Source organism: Strigops habroptila, chromosome 2 (genome assembly GCF_004027225.2).
Source record: "Strigops habroptila isolate Jane chromosome 2, bStrHab1.2.pri, whole genome shotgun sequence".
In the NCBI taxonomy this organism is placed as follows: domain Eukaryota; kingdom Metazoa; phylum Chordata; class Aves; order Psittaciformes; family Psittacidae; genus Strigops; species Strigops habroptila.
The window spans coordinates 58,939,067-58,962,691 of NC_044278.2; the positions used below are offsets into that span (position 1 = coordinate 58,939,067).

At 40.3% G+C, this 23,625-nt stretch overlaps 1 protein-coding gene across 1 annotated transcript in view; it reads left to right on the forward strand.

Moving 5' to 3' along the window:
* Window positions 1-23,625, forward strand: part of SLC9A4 (solute carrier family 9 member A4) — a 34,080-nt gene that overhangs the window by 7,194 nt on the left and 3,261 nt on the right. Inside the window, exons 3-10 of the mRNA XM_030476474.1 lie at window positions 2,413-2,672; window positions 5,903-6,120; window positions 9,837-10,039; window positions 11,194-11,280; window positions 12,619-12,689; window positions 15,020-15,181; window positions 20,038-20,134; window positions 22,798-22,929. Coding sequence (XP_030332334.1) covers window positions 2,413-2,672; window positions 5,903-6,120; window positions 9,837-10,039; window positions 11,194-11,280; window positions 12,619-12,689; window positions 15,020-15,181; window positions 20,038-20,134; window positions 22,798-22,929 — 1,230 coding nt within the window. The remainder of the gene's footprint in view (window positions 1-2,412; window positions 2,673-5,902; window positions 6,121-9,836; window positions 10,040-11,193; window positions 11,281-12,618; window positions 12,690-15,019; window positions 15,182-20,037; window positions 20,135-22,797; window positions 22,930-23,625) is intronic.

A 23,625-nucleotide genomic window follows, 5' to 3' on the forward strand; every position in this document is an offset into this window, starting at 1 on the left:
ATATTGGCATAAAAACTCCAGTGTCTAATCTGCTCTGATAAGACTCTACCTGAAATACTGCAGCTCTGGAGTCCTCAGTACAGGAAAGACACGGACCTGTTGGAGAGGGTCCAGAAGAAGGACATGAAAATGATCAGAGGCATGGAGCACCTTTCCTATGAAGACAGTCTCCTACTCTTCTCAGCCTGGAGAAGAGGAGGCTCTGGCGAAACCTTATTGCAGCCTTTTCAGTACTTAAAAGTGGCCTATAAAGAAAGATGGGGAGAGACTTTTTAGCAGGGCTTGTTGTGATAGGATGAGGGGTGATGGTTTCAAACTAAAAGAGGGGAGATTCAGGCTGGATGTGAGCAAGAAATTTTGTACATTGAGGGTGGTAAAACACTGGAGCAGGTTGCCCAGATAGGTGGTGGATGCCCCATCCCTGGAGACATTCAAGGCCAGGCTGGATGTGTTTCTGGGTAACTTGATCTAGCTGAAGCTGTCTCTGCTCATTGCAGGGCAGGTTGGACTAGATGACCTTTGAAGGTCTCTTCCAGCCCAAGCCATTCTACGATTCTGTGATTCTACATGGAGCTTTATTTGTATGATGCAGCTCAGGATGTTGTACAGAACAGTTTACTCCAAAAAAAAAAGTTATAAAAAGAATTATGTCATATTTCCATAATTTCCATTTATTGCCATCAGTTATATCATAGAGACACTTTAGGAACCAGAAAAAGGAAGAAAAATTTACTAAGTCATTTCCTGAGGGTAATTTACTTGACTCATAAGTCAGCATAGATTCATGCCTTGGTATCATTTCTAAAGAATCACAAGTCTTAAGAGGTTGAAGTCTGCAAGAAAGGGGGGACAAAGAGAAAACAGGCTTTGTAATTAAATGCTATATGGTAAGTACAGTAAGAGTTACTTACTGTGGAGACATGAACCCTCTTTTCCTTATCTGCCACTGAAGGCCTAATTTCATACATAGCCATCAGGAAAAAGCAGTTCTGGATATTTTCTCGTGTGAAACGTTATGTTGTGCTTTCTTTGTTCTTCAGAAATATTAGCAATGAGACCAGGATGTGTAACGGCTCAAGGCCATATGTTCCCAGCAGTAATTTAAGATTAGGTAGTAGCTGGGGAATAATTATTATCCTAATGAGCTTGACTCTTCTACCTGCAAATATCTGCTTTAATCTTCTTAATAGCCTTCTGGAATTAACTATATGAAGAAGAAAGACCAAAGAAAACCAGATAAGGCAAATTATTTTGGTCCATTTTTGACTAATGTTTTGGTGCAACAACTTTGGTGAGCTGGTGTCTTTAAACATTCCCCGAATTCTCTTGGAAACTGAAAGGTGACTTTCACGTGTTACACACTCCCTGTAAACACATCTGACAGGACTTAATATTAACCGACTGTCAGCAACCTCTAAGACATTTTTATTACTATACCACCTATTACTGTGGAAACTTTCTATTAGTTTCTAGGAGATGGATGAAAGTGGAATATACTGAAGATTTTTCATCACAAATTTCTGCAGAGAAGAGATTATTGATAATGACAAACTTATCTGATCTAAACTAAATTACCTTTACAGACCAAATTATACAATGCAGGAAATTAATTCTTTCTTCTAATCTGACATTGTTTTCCTTTTATTTTTGTCATTTCAAGCTTTCTAGTCAAAATATATGTGTGAAGAGTCTTTAGGCCATTTAAAGCACCACAGCTTTTGATTCCCACTTTGCAATTGAGGCAGAGTTCCTGTCATGTGAGGATAGAGAGGCTGTATTTATCTAGCTAGAGAAAATACGAAACTGAGGCTACCATTTTCCCTTGCCTTGCCTTGCCTGCCCCTCCCTCTACTGCTTCCTTTCCCATTCTCAGTGATTCATGATTTTTATGCATCAAATACTACTGAAAAACATTCAACATTCCACAGTCTATCTAATGGAGTGTGTCTACTCTACTGATAATGCAATCTAAATGGAATTTAAATCCAAAGCATGAATCTTAGCCACTGCCCTGCCCCATCCTGAATCAGAGAGAGCATGGAGCGTAGAGCATGAGGTTGATAAGGTACACAGCTGGGCTTTAAACATCTGCTACAAAGACCAGTTATTAAGTTTACCTTCAAAAAACAAACAAAAAAAAAAGAGTATTTTTTGGTTACTTCCATTGCACTTGATCCCTCAGAGATTTACTCTTGTTACATAACTATCTACCCTTCTGTTTTTTGCTATTTTTCGAGATGCTTAGCGGACCCTTAATTCTGGGTCTTGTTAAGAAAAGCTAAGATTTCAACTGTTACTTTGCTGATCCATTTAAAGCAATTTCAGGTGCACACACACAGAGAGCTATGAAATGAGTAAGCTTGCCAGGTTCAGACAGACACCTGACTGTTGTCTACTTATTTTCACGTGTAGGTTTTATATAATATCTTCATCGCCTTCATCCAGATGCACAGGTACGAAGAAATCGAATCCATTGATGTCTTTGCTGGCTTTGCTCGCTTCTTCGTAGTGGGGCTGGGTGGTGTGTTTTTTGGCATCGTCTTTGGATTTGTTTCGGCGTTCATGACTCGATTCACCCACAATGTTTCTACTATCGAACCCCTGCTGGTCTTCATGTTCAGCTACCTGGCATACTTGTCTGCTGAAACCCTTTACATCTCAGGCATTTTGGCGTGAGTATCGCTTATGGCTTTTCAGATGTCCTATTGAGGGAAGTATTATTACTTTGAGGAGGTGGTTTGCATGAGGTTGGTACAATACAGGCGTTTTCAGTCTCTGTCCTGGAGATCTGCAGTGGAAGGCTTCTAAAGGATGTGTAAAATGCAGTGCTAACTAGGAAAGGCAAACCTACAGTCAGCATAAGTATAGATGTACTACTGAGGAGTGCATATCTGCTCTGAAATTTTTTTAGATATTTCCTATTGGAAAATATCCTGCAAGCTGTAGGTGAAATGGCTAGTGCTGCCACCATCAGGCTGCTACCTATGATAGGATCAGGAGAATGAGAGAATCGTTTGCTGATAGGTCAGTGTATCTGTATTTATTTCTAAGCAGCATCACCATCAGATTACAAGAAAGATGAAAAGTAATGAGTATGGCAAACATAATAAAGAATGTCAGAGTTCTTTCTTTTTTATACAGCTATGAACATCAGCTCTAACAGATTTTACTGGAATTAATTTACATTTGAACAGCAACACTGGAACCGACACTGGGCAAAACCAGACAGCCAAGAACATCAAGTACATATGCATACATATAGTCATGCATATGGATATTGGTGAACATATTTTAATGTGATCAGGATACCTTGATGCTGCTGTAATGCTAGGGACTGCTTCTTGAAAGTGCTGTGTTGGCATGAGTGCCCACTGCAGAGAGAAAGCTGGAAGGTCTATTGACCATAGTAAATGAAGAGAGGATCAGTACTGTCCGAAGGAAAGAGGGCAGCGTCAGGAAAGGAATCAGAAGAGAAAGAAAGGAATAGGGGTGAAAGTGAGAGACTTTACAAGAAAACTGCTGGGAGGTGAATTTCAAACATAATACTGAATTTCAAACAAATAATGAATAATGAATTTCAAACAAAGAGCTCCTCAGCAGGGTAAAGTGTAAAGAAATGGTAACCTGATGGTAGTAAATTCTCCAGCTGGTGCTCGTGGCTGTGCAGGCTCAGTGCTCACCTGGTGGGTGGCAGCATCCTTGAATGGTCTGTGTTGGCTCTGAGCTTGCATTCTGGGTCTTGCGGGCACTGGTGCTCCAGAAAGGAGTCCCCTTTATTGAGGGCAAACCAATTTAAATCTAAAAGATACAAGTGTGTGGCTGTTGATGTCCAGGCAGGTGCATTTACTCACCTGCACTTGTCAAATCCTGATTTCATGGAACCGTAGAATAATAGAATACTTTGGATTGGAAGGGACCTTTAAAAGTTGTCTAGTCCAACCCTTCGCAATGTCCAGAGGCATCTTCTACTAGATCAAGTTGATCAAAGGTTGATCAAAGGTTGATCAAAGCCCCATCCAGCTGACCTTGAATGTTTCCACAGATGGAGCATCTACGGCCCCTCTGGGCAACCTACTCCACTGTTTCACCACCCTCGTTGTCAAAGATTTCTTCCTTATATCTAGTCTAAATCTACTAAAATCTTTTAGTGTAAAACCATTAGCCCTTGTCCTGTTGCTACAGGGCCTATTAAAATGTTTGTCCCCATCTTTCTTATAAGCACCCTTTAAGTATTGAAAGGCTGCAATAAGGTCTCCTCAGAGACTTCTATTCTCCATGCTGAACAATCCCAATTTGTTCAACTTCAGAGTAGAATTGGCTTTGTAAAAACAACCTTTGCAGGATGGCCCTGGGAAGCAATATTTGAATATTTAACCATGTTAAATAAGTAGTTAGACAGGATATATGTTTTCCTGAGCAATTAGACAAAGCAGACGACTCTTGTACTATGTTTTGTATATCTAACACATTTGCTCTGATCGAGATGACTGGCAACTTTAATTGAGCAGGGTTAGACCTGCCATGTAGTGAGCACTCATATTCATATGGACCCTTTCCTACCTGCACTGCCCAAAGTACTGCTTCCCTGCCTATTCATTACACTAGGCTACATAGGTCTTTATTTTTCTGCTTCATATTTTCATTAGAATGATGAAATTATTAGTAATAAAAGAATGTTAATATAATTGGGATTTATTATTCTTACTGCTTCATTAAGGAAATTATTGCTTGTTTTAGGGATAGGAACTTATTGTCACCCTTCTGAATTATTGAGGAATTCATTCATTTTTCACTTGGGTCATGAAAGTCTTTTATGCATGTGCCTCTGAAAGCCAACAGTATTAGACATTAATTTCTAATGGCCTTGTCTTAGAGCGTCCTTGGACCTGCTAAATGTCTCAGTTTCACAAGAATACCCTTGAGATTTCTTCAGTGGAAATTAAATGAGCAGAAGCTAGACAAAGGGTTATTTAATGAACAGTCATCATTCTCTGAATTCACAAGTTTGGAAAAATATCGTCGGAAGAAGCCCCCAAAGACTAAAATAGTATCAGTAGAAACTAGATAGATGATGGACTATGCTACTAGCATAGCACTCAATCTGTTTATTACCTATGACTATGGACAATAAAGGGGGCAAGAGGAAACCCCCTTCAGTAGTGCTGCTCAGAGTACTGCTCCAGGTGATTGATGTCAGGTGGCTGATGATGCCTCTGAAGCAGACTCTAGTCTTCATTAACAGTGAAGAGGTGAAAAACATCCTTCTGCTTCCTTAGGCACATTCCCCACACCCTGCATAACTAAGAGGGGGGAAGGACACCTCTGCAGGATAACTGAATTTCCCCTTGCTGTACACAATGAGCTACTGTGGGTCAAGAGTCACTGAAGCTTATCCTAGCCCTCCTCATCTGCCAGCTAGCTGGCAGGGACTCTCTGGGAGCTTTAGCCCTGAAATAGAATTATCACCATGTCTTTCCACCACTACCTCAAAGGAGAAGACCATTAAGAGGCAGGTTATATCCTTCTAAACAATCTGTCCATATGTTGGTACAAAACTGACTTGCCCTTTGTTTGAGACTCAAATATTTGGTTCTTGGTGGCTTGTGTGTTAAGCATTCAGGATAAAGTGGACTTTGAACTGGAATGTGATACCCTCACTTCCTTGTCAGGAAGGCTGACTGGTGTGCTTCATTTTTCCTGTATGCAAAATAGATTTGTAAAGCTGAATGAAGATGCTCTTCTACCTAATGAAATGGCTAATGTTACTGAAGAAATAAAAGCTTCTTCATATTAGGAAGGTCAGGGAGTGGTGGTGGAGAGTGCAGGTAATGAAGGCTGAGGTTGCTCTTAAATGAAAAAAAAAGGCAGGTTGTGGCTAATCCTGATGTTTTCCCTGGTACAGGATGACATCATGTGCAGTGACAATGAAAAAATATGTGGAGGAGAACGTTTCCCAGAATTCCTATACCACAATAAAATATTTCATGAAGATGCTGAGCAGCGTCAGCGAGACCCTGATTTTTGTGTTCATGGGAGTGTCTACAGTGGGGAAAAACCACGAGTGGAACTGGGCCTTCATTTGCTTCACCCTGCTCTTCTGCCTCATTTGGCGGACACTGAGTAAGTCAGCTTTTGCAGGCAACCTTCTCTGCACCTCTGAGAGAAACCCTTTGGTGCAAAGGTATGTTAGAAAAGTCTGTGCAGACTGGCATAACCGGTTTAATAACAAATTTACTAGGCTTATGTTACTGTGAAGTTAATTTCACAAATCTACACATGGAAAATGGAGGGAGGGGGGGAACCCAAGCAAATAGGGGTCTGTTTCAGACACATTGCCCATGAATTATGCCATCCTTTTTGAACCTGAATACTTTATTCTGCATCACATTGTTACAGACGCTGCAACAGAAAGCAAACGCATGTACACCTCGAGAAGCAATGAATTAGAACATCTCTTACTCTGCCACTATTATTTGTCACTTAAATTTAGTTAAAAATATGAGTGAACAATGCTTTTGTAATGAAAGATGTAAAGATGTTTTGGAAGTAGTACACATGAGAAGGCCAAAAATACAGTTATGCAGGCAACCTTATTTCTGACATTTTTTAACTTCTGAGTACCTGAACTGGCCATCTTAATAGGCTTTTTTAGTTTTGTTTTGTTTTGTTTGGGTTTTTTTGTTTTTGTTTTTGTTTTTGTTTTTTTGTTTGTTTGTTTTTTGGTTTTTGTTTTTTGTTTTTTTTCCAATAGGATTTTTCAGAGCAATTTATATTTTTAAAGAAAATGAGAAATCCAAATATTCCATCAGGTGGCCTTGGAGGATATATTCTGAGTGCTGACATTTAGGCATCTCCCTTGGCTAACTAACATGGGGTTAGTTCTCCCATGTTTCATTCATAATCAAAGGAGATCCCTCTGGGGCATCCTGTGGGGCAGAAATCTACATTGGTCACCTGCCACCACCTCCCCAGCCTTGTCTATATTCCCTTTATATACAGGCTTTAGCTCTGGGCATTGGTTTTGCATCATCTGCTACGGTACTGAGGAGGAAAAAGACCTGCAGGTGACTTGTCAGGGCCAGCTGTACACTGAAGGAGAAGGCAAAAAGGGATTGAAAGGAAAAGGAGGGTGATATTTGCTGGAGAGTGGTTGATGAATCAGCTGAAGGATATGATTTGTCCTCCCTACCATGCACAAAAAAGGAAGAAATAGCTGAAGATTGAGGGCAGCCTTAGCTGCAGTGACTATGAGACTGTGGATGCTAAGATCCTGAGAGGAGTGATCAAGCCAACAAACAGCAGAATTACAACCCTGTACTTCAAAAAGCAGATTGTGGCAGGTGGAAGTGGTTTATAGTGTAAACCACATTATAGGTTGATAATCTGGGCTCAAAATACTGGTCTAGCTGGTGGCTAATGGTACCCCTCAGTGCTCATTGCAGAGACCAATATTGTTTTAACGTCTTCATTAATGACCTGGACAATGGAATGGAGTGTACACTGAGCAAGTGTGTGGTTGACACCAAACTGCAAGGAGCAGTCAATATTCTGGATGGTTTCCATTCAAAGGGACCTGGGCAGGCTGGAGAAATGGGCTGATAGAAAGCTAATTATGTTCGAGAAGAGCAGTTACAAAGACTTACATGTGGCTTGGAATAACTTCGTGCACCAGTATAGGCTTGGAGTCTAGTAAGCAGCTCTACAGAAAAGGACCTGGCCTGGTAGATAACAGGTTGAACACAAACCAGAATTATGTTCTCGTGACAAAGAAGACCAACAGTGTCCTGGCCTACATCACCAAGTGTGTAGCCAGCAGGTCCAGCAAAGTGTTTCTTCCCCCCTCTTCAGCACTGGTGGAAATGTGTGTTTCCAGAGCAGTCTCTCCAGTTCTGGGTTTCCCCGTGTAGGAAGTACACGGAGGTTCTGGATCAAGTTCAATAGAGGCCACCAACCTAGTAAGAGGCTGAAGCACTGGATGTACAAGGAGAGTCTGAGAGTGCTGAGTCTATGCAGCCTGAGAAAGATATGCCAGAGGAGAGACGTTATTACTTTCTATGAGTGCCTGGCCAGAGGAGAGAGAGAAGATGCAACCAGACGCTTCTCAGAGGTTCACAGCAACAGGGCAAGAGAGAACAGACACAAGCTGGAACATGGGAAATTCAGATTAGACAGTAGGAACCCATTTCTCAACATGACGGTGATCTGGTATTGTAACAGTGGCCCCCCTCTCTATTCTTAAAAGCATTCAAGACTTGACTGAAGCTTTGAGCAACCTGATCTGATTAGCTCTGCTTTGAGTAGGGACTTGGACTAGATGACCTTCAAAGGTCCTTTCCAGCCTACAGTACTCTGAGTCTAACACTTGGGATCAGGTAAGTGTTGGCATCAAGCGCCTGAGAGTAAGGTGCTCTTGTTTAAATCTCTAAGGTGGCTTATCCCTTCAGACAAAAAGAATACCAGAGCAGAAAGAAGATACTGGCTTGACCAGCAAAACCCATACACATTTGAAGACCTTTGACTTTTAAGCCTGGGAGCCCTGTAGGAAGGCATTTAACCCAAGGGAAAAGAGAGAGGAAACCTGTGAAGGTTCAAGCACGTGCATCTGACCAGCTCTATTGTATAGGGATGACACAAGTGGTAAAGGCAATATAATTCTTGTGAGCTGACAGCAGAAAGAAAGCAGTTAAGTATTTTCTTGCTAACCCTGGGCAAAGCATGGCCTCTAAGTTTTTAAAGGCTTACTTTCAGATTCCGTGTTCAAAAATCCATCCAATTAAGACAGAAAAAGTGCTATCCTGATACAAAAACTATTTTGCTGCTACACGTTCATCCTTCTCTCAAACACCAAGGGGAGTGCTAGAGCTTTCCAGAGGAAGGCTGAAATATTTTCTGCTAAATTTGTTTGCTAAAATGATTACATCAATTTGCTTGAAGCTTGAGTAAAATAAAGAGAATTGGCCTGAGGGTGATACCTCACATATGTAATTTCAATTTGAGTAGCTGATCTGTAGCATAGCTATAAGTAGCCAAAAAAAGTCTTATATAAAGCGGTATCCTGCAACCTGCATAACAGGATACTGCTACTGGCCTTACCTCTAAAAGTGCACTGAGTTTATCATGACAGCTGTGTAAAATAATACCAGTAATTATCAGCATTTGTCAGGTTTTACTTCAGTAATTTAACAGTTTCCACACAAAACAGGATACATGTTTCTTACGGAAGATGAAGATTAAATCAAGCAGATAGCTAAACATACTCTATAAAGAAGAGCTACAGTCCTTACACAGCCACGGGTTCTCTGATTAATTTAACTTTTACAACAAGCAAAATTCAATTTAAGAAATAAACACAGAATTAGAGACACAATAAGACAAAGGATTAAAAATTAAAATGCTATTACTCTTTGCCTTTCAGTGAACCTGTCCACAGAACTTGTTGGTAAAGCACCATTCAAACACTTTGGACAGACACTGTGTAGAAAGCAGGAAACACTGCAAGGGAAGGCACATAAAAAACTCATCCAGTGGTTTGTCTTGTCTCCAGAACACTTCAGAAAAGAAATGTGCATCATAAATGTAGAAAATAAATATTATCCCCTAATCTCACTTCTAAACTGCATAAATGAATTTAAATCCCAAAGCAGATAGTAACCATGGTCTTTTCTAGGAGATTTTTTCATGCAAACCAGATTAAGCAATTGGTCAAAGAGAAGCTGCAAGAACCCAAAACTGAAAAGACTGCCAACAGCTGTGTGAGCCAAGATGTTGTTTTGCTTTAAGTATTTTCCTTTTCACCGTGGTTAATAATAGGTTGGGTTTTTTTTTTTCCTTCTTAGGTGTATTTGCTCTCTTCTACATCAGCAACAAGTTCCGAACATATCCCTTCACCTTCAAAGACCAACTCATTATTTCCTACAGTGGCCTTCGAGGAGCCAGCAGCTTCTCTCTTGTATTCTTGCTTCCAGTGAATCTCTTCCCAAGAAAAAAATTGTTCATTACCGCTACTCTTGCAGTTATATATTTCACTGTATTCATCCAAGTAAGTGTATTTCTTAATGGATTGCTTTCGTGTAATAGAGGTGGACTGAAAGCTTCATAGTGAAGACTGCATTGAATTTACTCTCAAATTAGGACAAGCTATCATATTTTATGGCCAGATTTAGAACTGCAGTGTATAATTACCCTTTCAGGACTTTCTAGTTGTTATTAAATAACTTTTTCAGAAAGTTGGCATTGAAAACCTGTGTCTTTTAAAATATTCAAAGAAAGGAGTATTTTGTGTCCAAAATCTCTTATGTTCACTCCAGATGTGCTTCCTAATGCTTCCAAATAAAGAAGCATTTTAACTTTACACTTCAGCACAGAATCATTTTCTATTAGCGGTGTATCTCAAACTGAAGAGAAAATGATATGTCTATTCTATGAAGGATTTTGAATTTTTTACTTTCATCTTCATTCATCTTGATGACCAAATGAGAACATTTAAAAATCCTTTGTAAAAGAATATTAGAGAAAAATGAAGTGAATAATTCAGATTTCTAAGAATGGCTGGCTACTTCAGATGTTTGGGCTGTTGCACTTGGCTTACACTGCTATACCTGGAAGAACTGGATCTTCTGGAAGTCTTGCATCCCATGTTCTGTATTTTCCTGCACCAAAATATCAGATAATCTAGGCTTCCAATGGGGCACTATGCACTTGTGGTTAGGCGCTTGGATTCCACCAGAATGTTTCAGAAAAAAACTTTTGTTTCTGTTTCCCCTTTTAAAAAGCTATTCAGTAGCAGTGTAGTAAAGAATTGGAAAGAGCTAAAAGTAATTTTAAAGTTAAAAAAAACCCACCCAAAATATTTAATTCTGAACTTGCTGAAGTAAGAGATTTCAAGACTGTAAGAACCTCACAAAGATAATGTTTTCTTCCAAGTCAGTGCTGTTTTGAAGGTTGACAATGAGTTAAAACATGTCAATAAATACAACCTTGATTAAAAAACCACTGGTGCATAATTTTCTTAAAAATTTTTAAGTTTTAAGCCTCTTTCGTAGCTCTCCATACAATTAATATATCTAAGACACAGCTTTCCTAACTGATTAGAATTAAATCCTTTTGCTTTCTTTCTGTTGTTTTTGTTTGTTGTGGGTTTTTTTTTTTTTCCTAAAAGATAATTAACATTTCAACTCATTGTTCCAAATGCAGGGAGTCACAATTGGACCATTGGTCAAATATCTAGATGTGAAAAAGACCAACAAAAAGGAGTCTATCAATGAAGAGATTCATGTGCGAGTAAGTCTTTTATATCAGTAACTGGTAGCCTAAAAATAAGAGAAAGGGTATTCCAAAAGAGCTGGACCGAGGGAGGCATTTGGTAGCACTGGCATTCAGTGAATTTGGACACTGAATGCTTTTAACAATATTTGAAGGAAACCCTAGGCATAATTTTCTGAACTGTATCTCATTTATATTCATAGTAACTATCATATTATAATATTATATGTCATGTCACAAGTGTCATGGTGTAACAGGACCCTTACTTCTTGACACTTTTGACCATGACAGAACCATAAAGGCCACATTTACAAAATGCACTCATCATCCTTCTCAGCTAGATTTGTGAAACACCTTGTTGCCATCTTTTGACTGTATCTAGGTACACATTGACCCCTTAGAAGTCTTTAATCAAGTTTTATTGAATTGAAATGGGTTGAACCATTGGTCTGCAAATTTAGTTTCAAGTTATTCTGAGTAATGGTCTTTTCTCCTCTCAAACATTTACTTTAGCTCCTGAATTAACATTACAAAAAGTTACAGAAAGCTGCTTAAACTGACTTAACAACAGTACACAAAATATATGTATATGCTTTCATTTTCACCATAGGGAATATATTTGAAATTAACAGAAACACTGTGCCTTAAAATTCAGCACATGCAGAGACATTAGAATTAGAGCATCACAACTGATTTGAGTTTGAAGTACATTTAATTTTTACTATTTCAACCCTTACACTTAACTTTGAAAGGAATTTATGTCTAAAAGCACCCGCTGTAGCAATGTGTATGTAAGCATTGGCTGTATTTCTGTTTGTTTCTATAATGCTAGAAACACACAAAAGATGACTGAAAATCCTGGTAGTTATCTGTGATGAACTTGTGAGTCTTGTAACAATTTGCAAATTCCTCAGAGGACTTGTCCGTCAAGGCAAAAGTTAAGGTGTGGGGTACCTGGCCCTGTGTGATCTCTCAGGGAGATCACATATGCGGAAGGGAAATTGGATTGACAGAACTAAGAATTTAGGTTTTGGTCTCAGCAGGTACAGAGGACCAGGCAATCTGGATGCCCAGTATCATCTTACTTTACTTGGGCTTATATGTTGCTGGGTGATGGTAAGATGATAGCAGACTGACAGACTTGTTGCCTCCATCAAAATATTGCCCCTGCAGCCAAGCATAGGAGCTGCCACAGTGGTATCTTTGCCTTGATTTCTAGAGAAATGTACATGCTTTCAGAATTAACTCACACCCTTCAATAAAAAAAATCTCAAATCCTCTCAATAACTGAATGTTTCTGGTAACATTATTTTATCATAACGGCCACTTAAAATTTTTCCATGCTTGTTTCTCTAGTTGATGGATCATTTGAAGGCTGGTATTGAAGACATATGTGGACACTGGAGTCATTATCAGCTGAGAGATAAGTAAGTATCTCTTACTGCAGCCTACTATAATAAAATAACATATCTATTGTGTAAAATACAATAGGTGAATAGAATAGGAAATCAACCTTGTGCCCCATAAAGCTAAAACAGCATGAAAATATTGGGACATGTGCAATATCTCTTTTTAAAAAGTGAACTCCTGAGTGACCATTATCTCCTGGGAGTACAGTGCTCATATATTGTCTGCTAAATTATTTCTTCACAAACAAGCAGAAAATAAGCCTTCTGAAAGAAAAACATTGCATGGGAACTCATGCTCCACACATCAGCCTGTACACATAGCTTTGGTACAAATCTTAGATCCATGGCAGCGCTCCTTTAGGTTTGGATTTAGAACAGAAGCTACATAAGGTGTCAGTCCTTCACTGACTTTTGCTGTAAGCTCCTACAGCAAATATGATCCTGTCTTAGTCTTAGTGAGTACAGATTCAATAATAGTTGCCTGTCCTTACAAGTCTTCGCATTCAGTAATCTTTCAAATAAGAGTACTGAAGAGAATGGTTGAATATAGATATTCAGTAGCATAAGCAGATACTCTCAAGCTAGTTTTAACTCAGAAATACAGGACCTGCATTGTATATTCTATAAGTAGGATGAAGTGGTTTTGTAAAGCTTTGTGGCTCTTCCAGGCACTGCCCAGAAGAGACAGACCTGCTATTCTGAGTAGCTCTTCCCTTTACCTTTTTCCTAAGGGAGACTGTGATCATGCTGGGTATCACTGCAGCATGTGAAGTGTTTTTCCCACAAAGTGAAGTTTTCCCACAAACGTCTTATTATGATGTTGTGGGCTAAAAGTTATCCCTAGTTATCCTAGCTATGCCTAGACTTCTGTGCTGGAGTCCTTTGTCTCACCTTTCAGCACTGGACCCCAGTAATCAGCAGGGGAGTCCGTTGGGACTCCTTTCATGGCTGGGTTTCTCCCTATGGAAGCCAAGAATAAAGAGTGGGAAGAAGCTGGCTGGTTTGCATCTAGTTCTTGTCCCAACGAGGAGTAAAGATGTTATGTGCTAGGGCACATACCTGGACCCAGAAGCTAAAATGTCCTATTGTCTCACACAATACAGATTGAGCTTTAGGACAACTGCTGGGATCACACCACTGCCTGTACAGCCAATAAGATATACAAATCCCAGTTGGAGCAGTAATTCCATTGAAATAGCTGCATTTATTCACATCTCTCAGAAAATGTTATCCCCTTATCTCACATCTACCCAACAGCTATGACGAGAATATTTTGTCTAAACAAGCCATAAAAGTAGAATTTCAGTTCAGGGACAGATTCAAAAAACACAGTGTATGTGAAGGCATTTAGTGTAAGAAGATTGTATTAAAAGGTAAGGAAGTCCCTAGATGTTTCTACCCAACTTTAGAGAGGTTTAGCATATGTGTATCAGAATTAATTACTTAAGTGATGACACTCCAGGAGGCTTTCTGTAACATAGAAAAACATAAAGAAGAACAGAAATCCCAATGGAAACATTTGTGTAGCTATGTCTGTTATTATGTATAAAAACTAGCCTTTGTCAAGAAAAAATGCATAAACTCTCTAGTGCTTTTCCTAGCATTGTGGACCACATTACCTTGCTGTGGTAAACTGTTCCTTTGAAAGAAACACATAAGAATATCTGCTGTTGTTCTACTAAATGCCTGCCTCAAAGCACATACCTGCTCCAAAGACACACACAACATACTCACATTCAAATTTTGACACACATTAGTGATATTTTACAATCTGCAGCATGCAAGCGCATAGTATTTTGTGTCCCATTCAATCTCTGTTATTCAGAATACAAAGAAATGTATTTTCTCTGCTCTAATTGTCAGGATACAAAATTATCAGCAACATAATGGGCCCAAACTACTGTAACTGCTGGGCCATTTAGAGCCTCATTGGTGGCTGGCTGAATAGGCCAGGATTACTGTAAGAGCAGCTGCTGCTGTTATGCCCTACTAGAATACAACATTTGTACAAAAGCAGGGAGACTGGCCATATTCTTTTCCAACAAATGTGGCGGTGTTATATGCAAACACGCACCCAGCCTCTTTTTTGCTCTGATTGCAGCTTGTTTCTTTTCTTTCGTCTGGTAGGCTTTGCAATCTCTGTGGACCAGCAGAACATGCCAAATGTCCCTCTAAAGGTCTCCACTCACTAGGCCTTCAGGAGTCCACAGGTGCCTCCAATTTGGATTCAGTTTCCACCACTGAGTTATATATGTGTACATTCGAATGAAGGTCCGCTTGTACCTCTGAAATAAAAAAACCCCCACATTTCATCTTTTTACACTTTGATCTTAATATCTCTTTTGCAGATTTAAGAAGATTGACAATAAGTATTTGAAGAAAATCTTAATTCGGGAACACCAGCCCAAATCCAGCATTGTGTCATTGTACAAAAAGATGGAGATAAAACTGGCCATTGAGATGGCTGAGAGTAGCATGAAACTTTCAGAAACACCCACAGCTTCTTCACAGTGAGTACTGGCTTCCTGACCCCTTTGTAGTGTAGGTCTAGGAAGGAAGGGGACAAAAGTGAGTTGTGAGAAGTGTTTTGTGCTGGCAATTTGGTGTTTATCATATTTGCACTTTGGCTTTTTATTTGCAGAGTGAAAATTAAAACCAGGGACATTTTTTCTGTTTCTCTTCCATGATGGGCAGTTCTGAAGAGGAATCATGAGTCAGAAGCTGCAGAAGCTGCTCTGGCTGCTTTACATCGCAGCAGTGGTTCAAGGTGGCTGTACTTGTCACTGAGCTGGCCAGTGGGTTTTGCTCATCACTGCTAGGTGATGAGAGACCTGCAGGAGAGCTTGGAGCCAGGTCCCAACTTTTTTATCCCTATCGCAGATTTTTTCTGAAAGCAGATTTCCTTATAGCATTTGCAATTTTTGCTACTTCAGTTTGCAGTCCCACAAACTGTCTTGCCCTACTTTGGTACTTCTATGCCAAATTCGTCCAATTAAATCCAGAGGACAGCCCTGCAGAGAAAGACTTGAGGGTATTAGTGGATTAAAAACTGGACATGACCCAGCAGTGTGAGCTCACAGCCCATAAAATCAACAATACAGATCCTAGGCTGCATCAAAAGAAGCATGATCAGTAGGTCAAGGTAGGTGATTCTGCCCCTCTGCTCTGGTGAGACCCCACCTGGAGTGTTGTGTTCAGCTCTGGAGTCCTCAGGACAGGAAAGACATGGACCTATTGGAGAACATCCACAAAAATGATCAGAGAGATGGAGCATCTCTCCAATGAGGAAAGGCTGAAAGAGATGGGGTTGTTCAGCCTGGAGAAGAGAAGGCTCCAGGGAGACCTGGTTGTGGCCTTCCAGTACCTAAAGCAGGCTTATAAGGAAGATGGGAACAGACTTTTTAACAGGCTATGTAGTGATAGGACAAGAGGTAATGATTTTAAACTCAAGGAGGGTAGATTTAGACTAGATATAAGGAAGAAATTTTTTTGTATGAGATGTGGTAGATTCACTATCCCTGGAAACATTCAAGGTCAGGCTGGATGGGGCTCTGATAAACCTGATCTAGTTGAAGACGTCCCAGCTCATTGCAACTTGGCATCGGACAGATGTTCTTTGCTGAACAGTTGTTATTAAAAAGATTGCTTGTCTGTCAGGCTCCCTTCTGTCTGCTGTATTCCCTTAACTGTTCTGAGCCAAGACAAAATGTGCAAGGTTGGTAGACAATTCACGGCAATCAAACTATATTTCTCTTATTTTCTTGAGTGAAAGAGAAAATAAGACAAATTGCTTCGGTATAGTTCAGAAATTCTCTCCTGAGCTGACAATTTAGATTGAAAAGTATTCTATGATAAACAGCTGATATGATGGACTAATTTTTGCCATCTCTACTCTGGGTGTAACTGAATTTTACTGTGCATCAATCTCTGATGCACAGGTTCTCCTACTGAGACAGCCTTTTTAAAAATGAAGCATCAACTTCAAAAAACCAAGTGCAGCCTGTGGTACAGAAACGTGATTCTTGGAGGAGTGTCCTAGGAAAATATATGTTTTCCCAGTACTGTTCATTGATAGGTTTAAGCACTAGAAGAGACAGGATAGTGAGCTAGTTGTTGGATCTTTGGTCTGAACCAATGCAGCGGTTCTTTTATCTGCATTCTCCTGATCCATTCAGTGAACCTGCTTAAGACTAAAAGGTTTCTAAATGCATTTGTAAATTGTTTGATAGTTATCATTGAAACAGCTTGTACCTAAAGTCTCTGTCTTCAGTGAGGATACAAAAATCTGTCCATAAGCAAGTGGAGATTTGAAATCAAATTCCAATGTATAGCATGTAAAGCAATATTTGCAGTGCCAGAGTAGTGAGGAAACTCTCTCACTAGCACTTCTGATCAGTTCTGCAGCCTTTAGGCACATGAGGGGAAATGCTCTATAACAATCAGAGTGAATCTCCACCTCTGTGAATTAGAATTATTCTCAGAAATTGCATTCATGCTGGTGTAATTCATGCAGGTGGAGAAGGTGTCCAATATGCAATGTTTCCAGTGGAGAAATTTGCCTATGACCGGTACAACAAAGAATCCACATTTGAATGAAAATAGAGCATTTTGTTACAGTGTTTTGTAGAATATAAGCCTTAGAAATAAAGATAGAAATTGCAAAAGCAGTGCTGAGCAGATATTATCAAAACTCCATTTGTATGGCTGCTTTTTGGAGGAAATATGCCCATTATAGAGAGAGATGGCTTGATGCTGAGCTTACTTACTGTTGGCTTCATATTGCTGCAATACTGACTTTGGCAAGAGTAAATCTTAGAATGTATCAATACAGTGCAGATCAAAATCAAGTGTCATGTTGTCATTTGTGGTGGTGCAGTTGTGCAAGGACTGTGCCTGGTGAATGTTACTTCCCTCACAAGACTAGTGAAGATTGGTGGAGAGTTCACAAAGTTCAAGATTTTAGATATAATACATACAAAATAATCCTAGAAGGTTTATGGAAGGAATTGTATTTCCTCCGTGAGTCAGCTATCTACATATCTAAAGAAGAGGTACTGCCATGGTACTCATTATGGAGAGACAGTCAGTTTTCATGGCATATTATCATTTCAGTATTTTCTGGAATATGTTTCCTGTGCTGTGCTTTGTTGTAACGTACTGGAAGTTTCAATAAGAACAAAGAAATTGTTTCAATAAGGATTGCTTGATGGGTTTGGTAACCTACCAAACTTGTTTGGGGTTGGTTTGTTGGGTTTTTTTTGAAAGTTCTCTTTAAATGCATTGTATATTGCAAAATGCAAAAGTAATCTGTTCTTTACACCTGTGCATTGTAGGTTAATATTTAATTCCATGAAAATAGTACACAGTTTTCATTTGTGTTTCAGAACAATACAGACTATCTTCCTACTGTTGTTCTCTTGCTATCCCAGCTCAGCTGAAACTCAGGGAATTTTATTTATGCTATTTAAGTCACTTTAAGAACAAAATTATGAGCGTTTAAATGACAGAAGTAGCCACTTCTGTGCTGGCATATGGAGGGTCAGGTATGTAACTGGAAAGGTAAAGAGATGATCTGATGTTTTCCTAGTGGAGTTCTGCTTTCATCCACTTAGCTGCTTTCCCCCATTTATTCCCATCTGTAAAGTATAAAGACCCTGTGGAGATTTTCGCTGAAGTGTGGACCAGAGACACAGTTATTCACCATGATGTCAAAGCTGCTTTGCATCAACTATGTCAGTTTGATTTGCATTACACAAATGAGCAAAGCCTGCGTTTTATAGACAACTACTCGCTGACAGGCTAGATTGCCATTAGTCCCCAGGGTCTGGGCTTGTGTTTGCTCTCCAAGGTGTACCTCAGGTGTCTCTATTGTCCAAAGAGACTGGTTTCCATGCTGTGGAAAGTAGCATACACGGGCTGTCCCACAGCCTGCAACACACAAGACCCAATACGGAATAAAGGTGCATTACACCTAAGTCTGGAAACTTGGTGGCATCCTTGGATTTTCTCAGTGTTACCCCTGAGAGCTGAAAGCAAGCGAAAACCCAACCAACCAACCAATCCATCCAGCTGGCCCGGAATTGGGTGGTGGTGATGGTCTTTCTTGCCTGCTGGTAAATACCTAACTTTTTTGTTGCTGTTGAGAATTGATGAATGCCAGTTAAACATCTGTCGGGAAGGATTTATTAGGGCCAGGATAAGATTTCTAGTCAAATCCAGAAAGTGAGTCCTGTTCTCTCACTCTGGCTTGTCAATAGCACAAAACCAGAGGTAATCTTGTTAAACTAGTGGTAATTTCAAATCCCAACCTTTTTCTTGTGTTTACAGCATAATCCCAGTTTAGCTTGAATCCATCTTCCTTTGCTGTTAAAAGTTTTCAATTTATTTTAGAGGGAGTAAAAAATAAATGCACACAAAGCTTTGACAATAATGTACATTGATCATAATCCATTCTTTAATTGCGCAGTTTACAGATAACACTTTAAGGACATCACTTAGCTGAGAACAAAGATCTGAAATTTCATTAAAAAAAAAAAAAAAAAGTCAAGAAAGCAAATGAAGAAAGGAAAAAAACCCCAAAACCCAGAAACAAGAGGAACACAGACTGCTTGATTCTGAATGACCACTATCTACTTCTCTTTATTTTGTTGGGAATTCAGCTGAATGCTACTCTCAGATGTATCAACTGATTTAGCAAAACCAGTTAACATTTCACAGTAGCCCTCCTCCATTGTTTTGACAGTGAAAAAGCTAGGCAGCTACAAGTGACTTGAGCTTCTTGTCACAGTTTGTTAAAAATACAAAGATGACTATCTTTTAGGTAGTTCTTTCATTTTAAATGGAGAGTCAGGCTCAGTAGCAAGGAAACCCTACATGTTCTCCTCACCACAGGGTGGGTGTCTTGGGCTCTTTCATCAGCATAGGTTTTAGTTCTTTAGGATCCACTGCACTTTCTCAAAGGAGTTAAAACCAGTAGGTCTGCAAGGCCCAGACTGCTAGACCATGCTGAAGAATGTATTCAGACAGAGGAGGAAAGTTGCAGTGCCTTCCTGAATGCACTGCTGATTGTTCCCCAATCTAATCCTTAAATATAAACTTCATTATGAAGCTTTGAGAAAAAAAAAAAAAGGAGAGTTTCTGCTGCCAGCTGTATGAGGGCTTAGGGTCCATGCTGACTACCCGATATATTGATAAAACCCAGGAAAGAGCAAAATGTGACATTTTTTATTAATCTTTGGTGTCACTAGTCACTAAGAGGCTGAAGAGCCTTGTGTTCTGGTACTAAAAATAGATCATGAATCATTTCATGGGAATAGTATTTAATCAACTCATTAATATAATATTTAAACTTCTATTTTATTTACAGGAACAGTAGAAATCGGCATGTGCGTAGGCTCTCCCCCGCAGAGATGAAGTCCCTGAGAGACGTCCTGGCACATAATCTATACCAAGTGCGACAAAGGGTGTGTAAGCGACCTGCTATTGCACACTATTTGCAGACTGAAAGCTCTTGTTTGCCCTGCCCATATCACAGCCATGGCGGGTGGTAGCACCAGAACCAGCCCTGGAGTCAACGCTGGTTGGAGATGTGAGCCCGGTGCCCTTAGATGCTCCAACCCCGGAGCTGCACAGGGAAGGGAAGGAGGGGAAGAAGCCTGGATTGCGGCACATTCCTGGGTGTAGAAAAGGAAAGCAAGTTTTTTCCATCAGCTTTTCACCGACAACAGCGCAGAAAGCCAGGAAAATCTGTGACTGAGCTGTAGAGGTCAGGCTTCCCTCACCACACAGCTGCCTGTGACTCAGGAACTGCCATCTCCATCCTGCCAAACGCCCTGTCCCCGTGGCATGAGTGGATGGCTAGGCTGGACCAATGCTGGGCAACCAGCTACTGATGTCGATCAGTCGGCTACCTGGTACACAGGGATAGGTGCAGGCTCTTGTGGGAGGTCGTGGGCTGGGAGGTGGCCAGCAGCTGTGAAGATCCACCATGTGGAGGTGGGTGTGCCAGCGGTGGTGAACACTGCATAGCCCAAAGACAGCTGAGAGGCTGGTAAATCCTCCGTCTGTGTGCGACCAACAGCTTAACCTCGCCCCAGGAGAAGAAAGGGGAAAAAGAAAAACAAATATTCCACCTCCTCTGGAGTTTCGCTTTACATGTTTGAGAGATTTTTTCCCCCATAAAATGGGGGTGATAGTAACTCAGCAGGGATTTTTTTTTTTTTTTTTTCCCCAGAAGTTTGAACTGATTCTAATACAGCCAGGTGTATACTGAGTTACTGAAAGACATTGAGGTGCTGGAGCATGTCCAGAGAAGGGCAATGAAGCTGGTGAAGGCTCTGGACAACAAGTCTTATGACGAACAGCTGAGGGAACTGGGGTTGTTCAGCCTGGAGCAATGGAAGCTCAGGGGGGACATTATCGCACTCTACAACTGCCTGAAAGGAGGTTGTAGCGAGGTGGGGGTCGGTCTTTTCTCCCAAGTAACAAGTGATGGGACAAGATGTAACTGCCTCAAGCTGTGCCAGGGGAGGTTTAGATTGGATATTAGGAAAAATTTCTTCATGGAGAGGGTGATCAGGCATTGGAACAGGCTGCCCAGGGAAGTGGTGGAGTCACCATCCCTGGAAGTGTTCAAAAACCATGTAGACGAGGCCCTCAGTGACATGGTTTAGTGGTGGACTTGGCAGTCCTGGGGTAACGGTTGGACTTGATGATCTTGAAGGTCTTTTCCAACCTAGTTGGTTCTATAATATCTACTTAATCCAATCTTGAGCCCAGAATATAGAACTGAGTGCTATTCTACAGCAACAAGTGGTACAGGATATTTTACAGTAACCTTGAAATTACACAGATAAACACCTCTAACTCGGTTGCCCAGGGAGGTTGTGGATGCTCCATCCCTGGCGGTGTTCAAGGCCAGGTTGGACAGAGCCTTGAGCCACATGGTTTAGGGCAAGGTGTCCCTGCCCATGGCAGGGGGGTTGGAACTAGATGATCTTAAGGTCCTTTCCAACCCTTACGATTCTATGATTCTATGATTCTATGTAACACATATTTACTAGAAAATTCTAGACCCTGCTCATTTAAATGTGTTATTATTAATATGATATTCATTCCTAATATTGTTTGATTTGCCATGGCTAATTATCTTTACAATATTAATTTCTTATATCTTACCAGCAATAATTTGCATATATGGATGTCTCTTAGATTACTGAAATGAACTCTGTCAAAAATCAATTACAGTAATAACTATTTGCACCAGTCACTTCCTATGTGGTATTGAAAACTGTGTGCTTTTGGATACAAATGATAGAAAGGAAAATAATGCTACTTTTAGTACTTCACTTTCAACTCTGAAGGCCTGATAATGCTCTGGCTCACCAGACCAGCTTTACAAGGAACTCTGTAAGTGTGACAGAGATCAGATTCTGCTTTTTAAAAAGGCTTATAAACTTAAGTGAATTTTTCTCTTTAAGGCAGATAAATATTTCCCTCATTTCACTAGATGTATGCAATAAATTAAAAAGCTTGTCCTAAAAGATGCTCAGTTTTAGGGTAATATTAAGGCATAGTTTGCCCAAGTATGGAAAGGAAACTCATTCTGTGTACCTCATTCCGGAAACGTACTCTTCTTAACACAGTCCTTTGCTCCCGGGCACACCTGCAACTACTCCTGGCTCCTTGGTATTAGTACTAAGGCTCAGAGGTGAGTTAATCAGCTCGCTCTCTCTTGGGACCTGCCCCAGATTTGTAGCTCCCAACTGTGTGACAAGAGGGATGACAAAGGGAGGGCAAGCCCAGAGACGTTAATAACCTTGTGTAGGTAGGTATATTTTCATAGTGCTCCTCAAGCAGGCAAGAGTCTATGAGAGATGGCATCAAAATACAGCCCTTGAGGTCTGAGACATACAGCTGTTCTTGTGTTTCCTTCCATCTTGCTCTGCAGCAGTGAATTTAGTATGAGGCTGCATTTTTTTCACGTGATGCCAAAGAGACCTGTGGTGAATCTATGGCCGAGATGGGGCAGGTGTCCCCTTGGCCCCATGATCGACCAGACTGCACAAGGTTTTTGACATTGCAAGAGCAAAGAAAATCAGCTGGGTGCGTTTTTTTTCTGTTTCAGGCACCAGCATACAACCGGCACAACCTGCCTACCAACACAAGCGAGAAACAAGCCCAAGAAATCCTCATCCGTCGGCAGCACAGCCTGAGGCAGAGTTACAGGAAGGGAAACAGCTTACCTTGGGCTAAACCGGTACCTGTTACATATACTACTATTTATGTAAAAAATGCCTCTGCTCTCTGCTTCTTTGTAAACAAGGAATTTTACGTGCTTTTTGCAATAATTTAAATGGATACTTTCCCCAGTGCCCTCATCCATCACCTAAGAAGAGTTAACTTCACTTAGCATGTGAACGGCAACATTTTAGTGTTCTACCTCTATACATTGGTCAGAAATCAGCTACTATGGCTGTAAGTAGTAAAACAATGTAATTTGCATTGTTTTGGCATGTGCAAAACAGTATAATCACAAAAGGTCAGATGCAAAGCCCTTGACACCTTGCACTGACTGTTTGGGCTCTTGATCAGTAAGAGTAAGATTTGTCTGACCAAAGGTAGTCATTGGATAGCATAGAGATTTAAAGCTGAGTTGATCACAGTGAAGGAAGAGAAATAAGTTCTTGCTGGGTATATCAATTTTATTTAAAGTTGTCACATGAAATAGGAAAGGTGAATCTTAGAAGAACATAGTTCTCTCTGCTGACTGTATAAAAACCCCAGAGGGCTATCACATTAGACACTGACATTTTCACTTGCGTTGACATTGAGTTCAACTGCCCAAGCCAAGCATTGTTCTTATCCACACCTCTCTAAATTTGGTTGTAAAAGTGCAGAGGCACAAGAGAAAAAGCATATAGCCATCCGTCTTTACTGTCTCACCAAAGAGGTG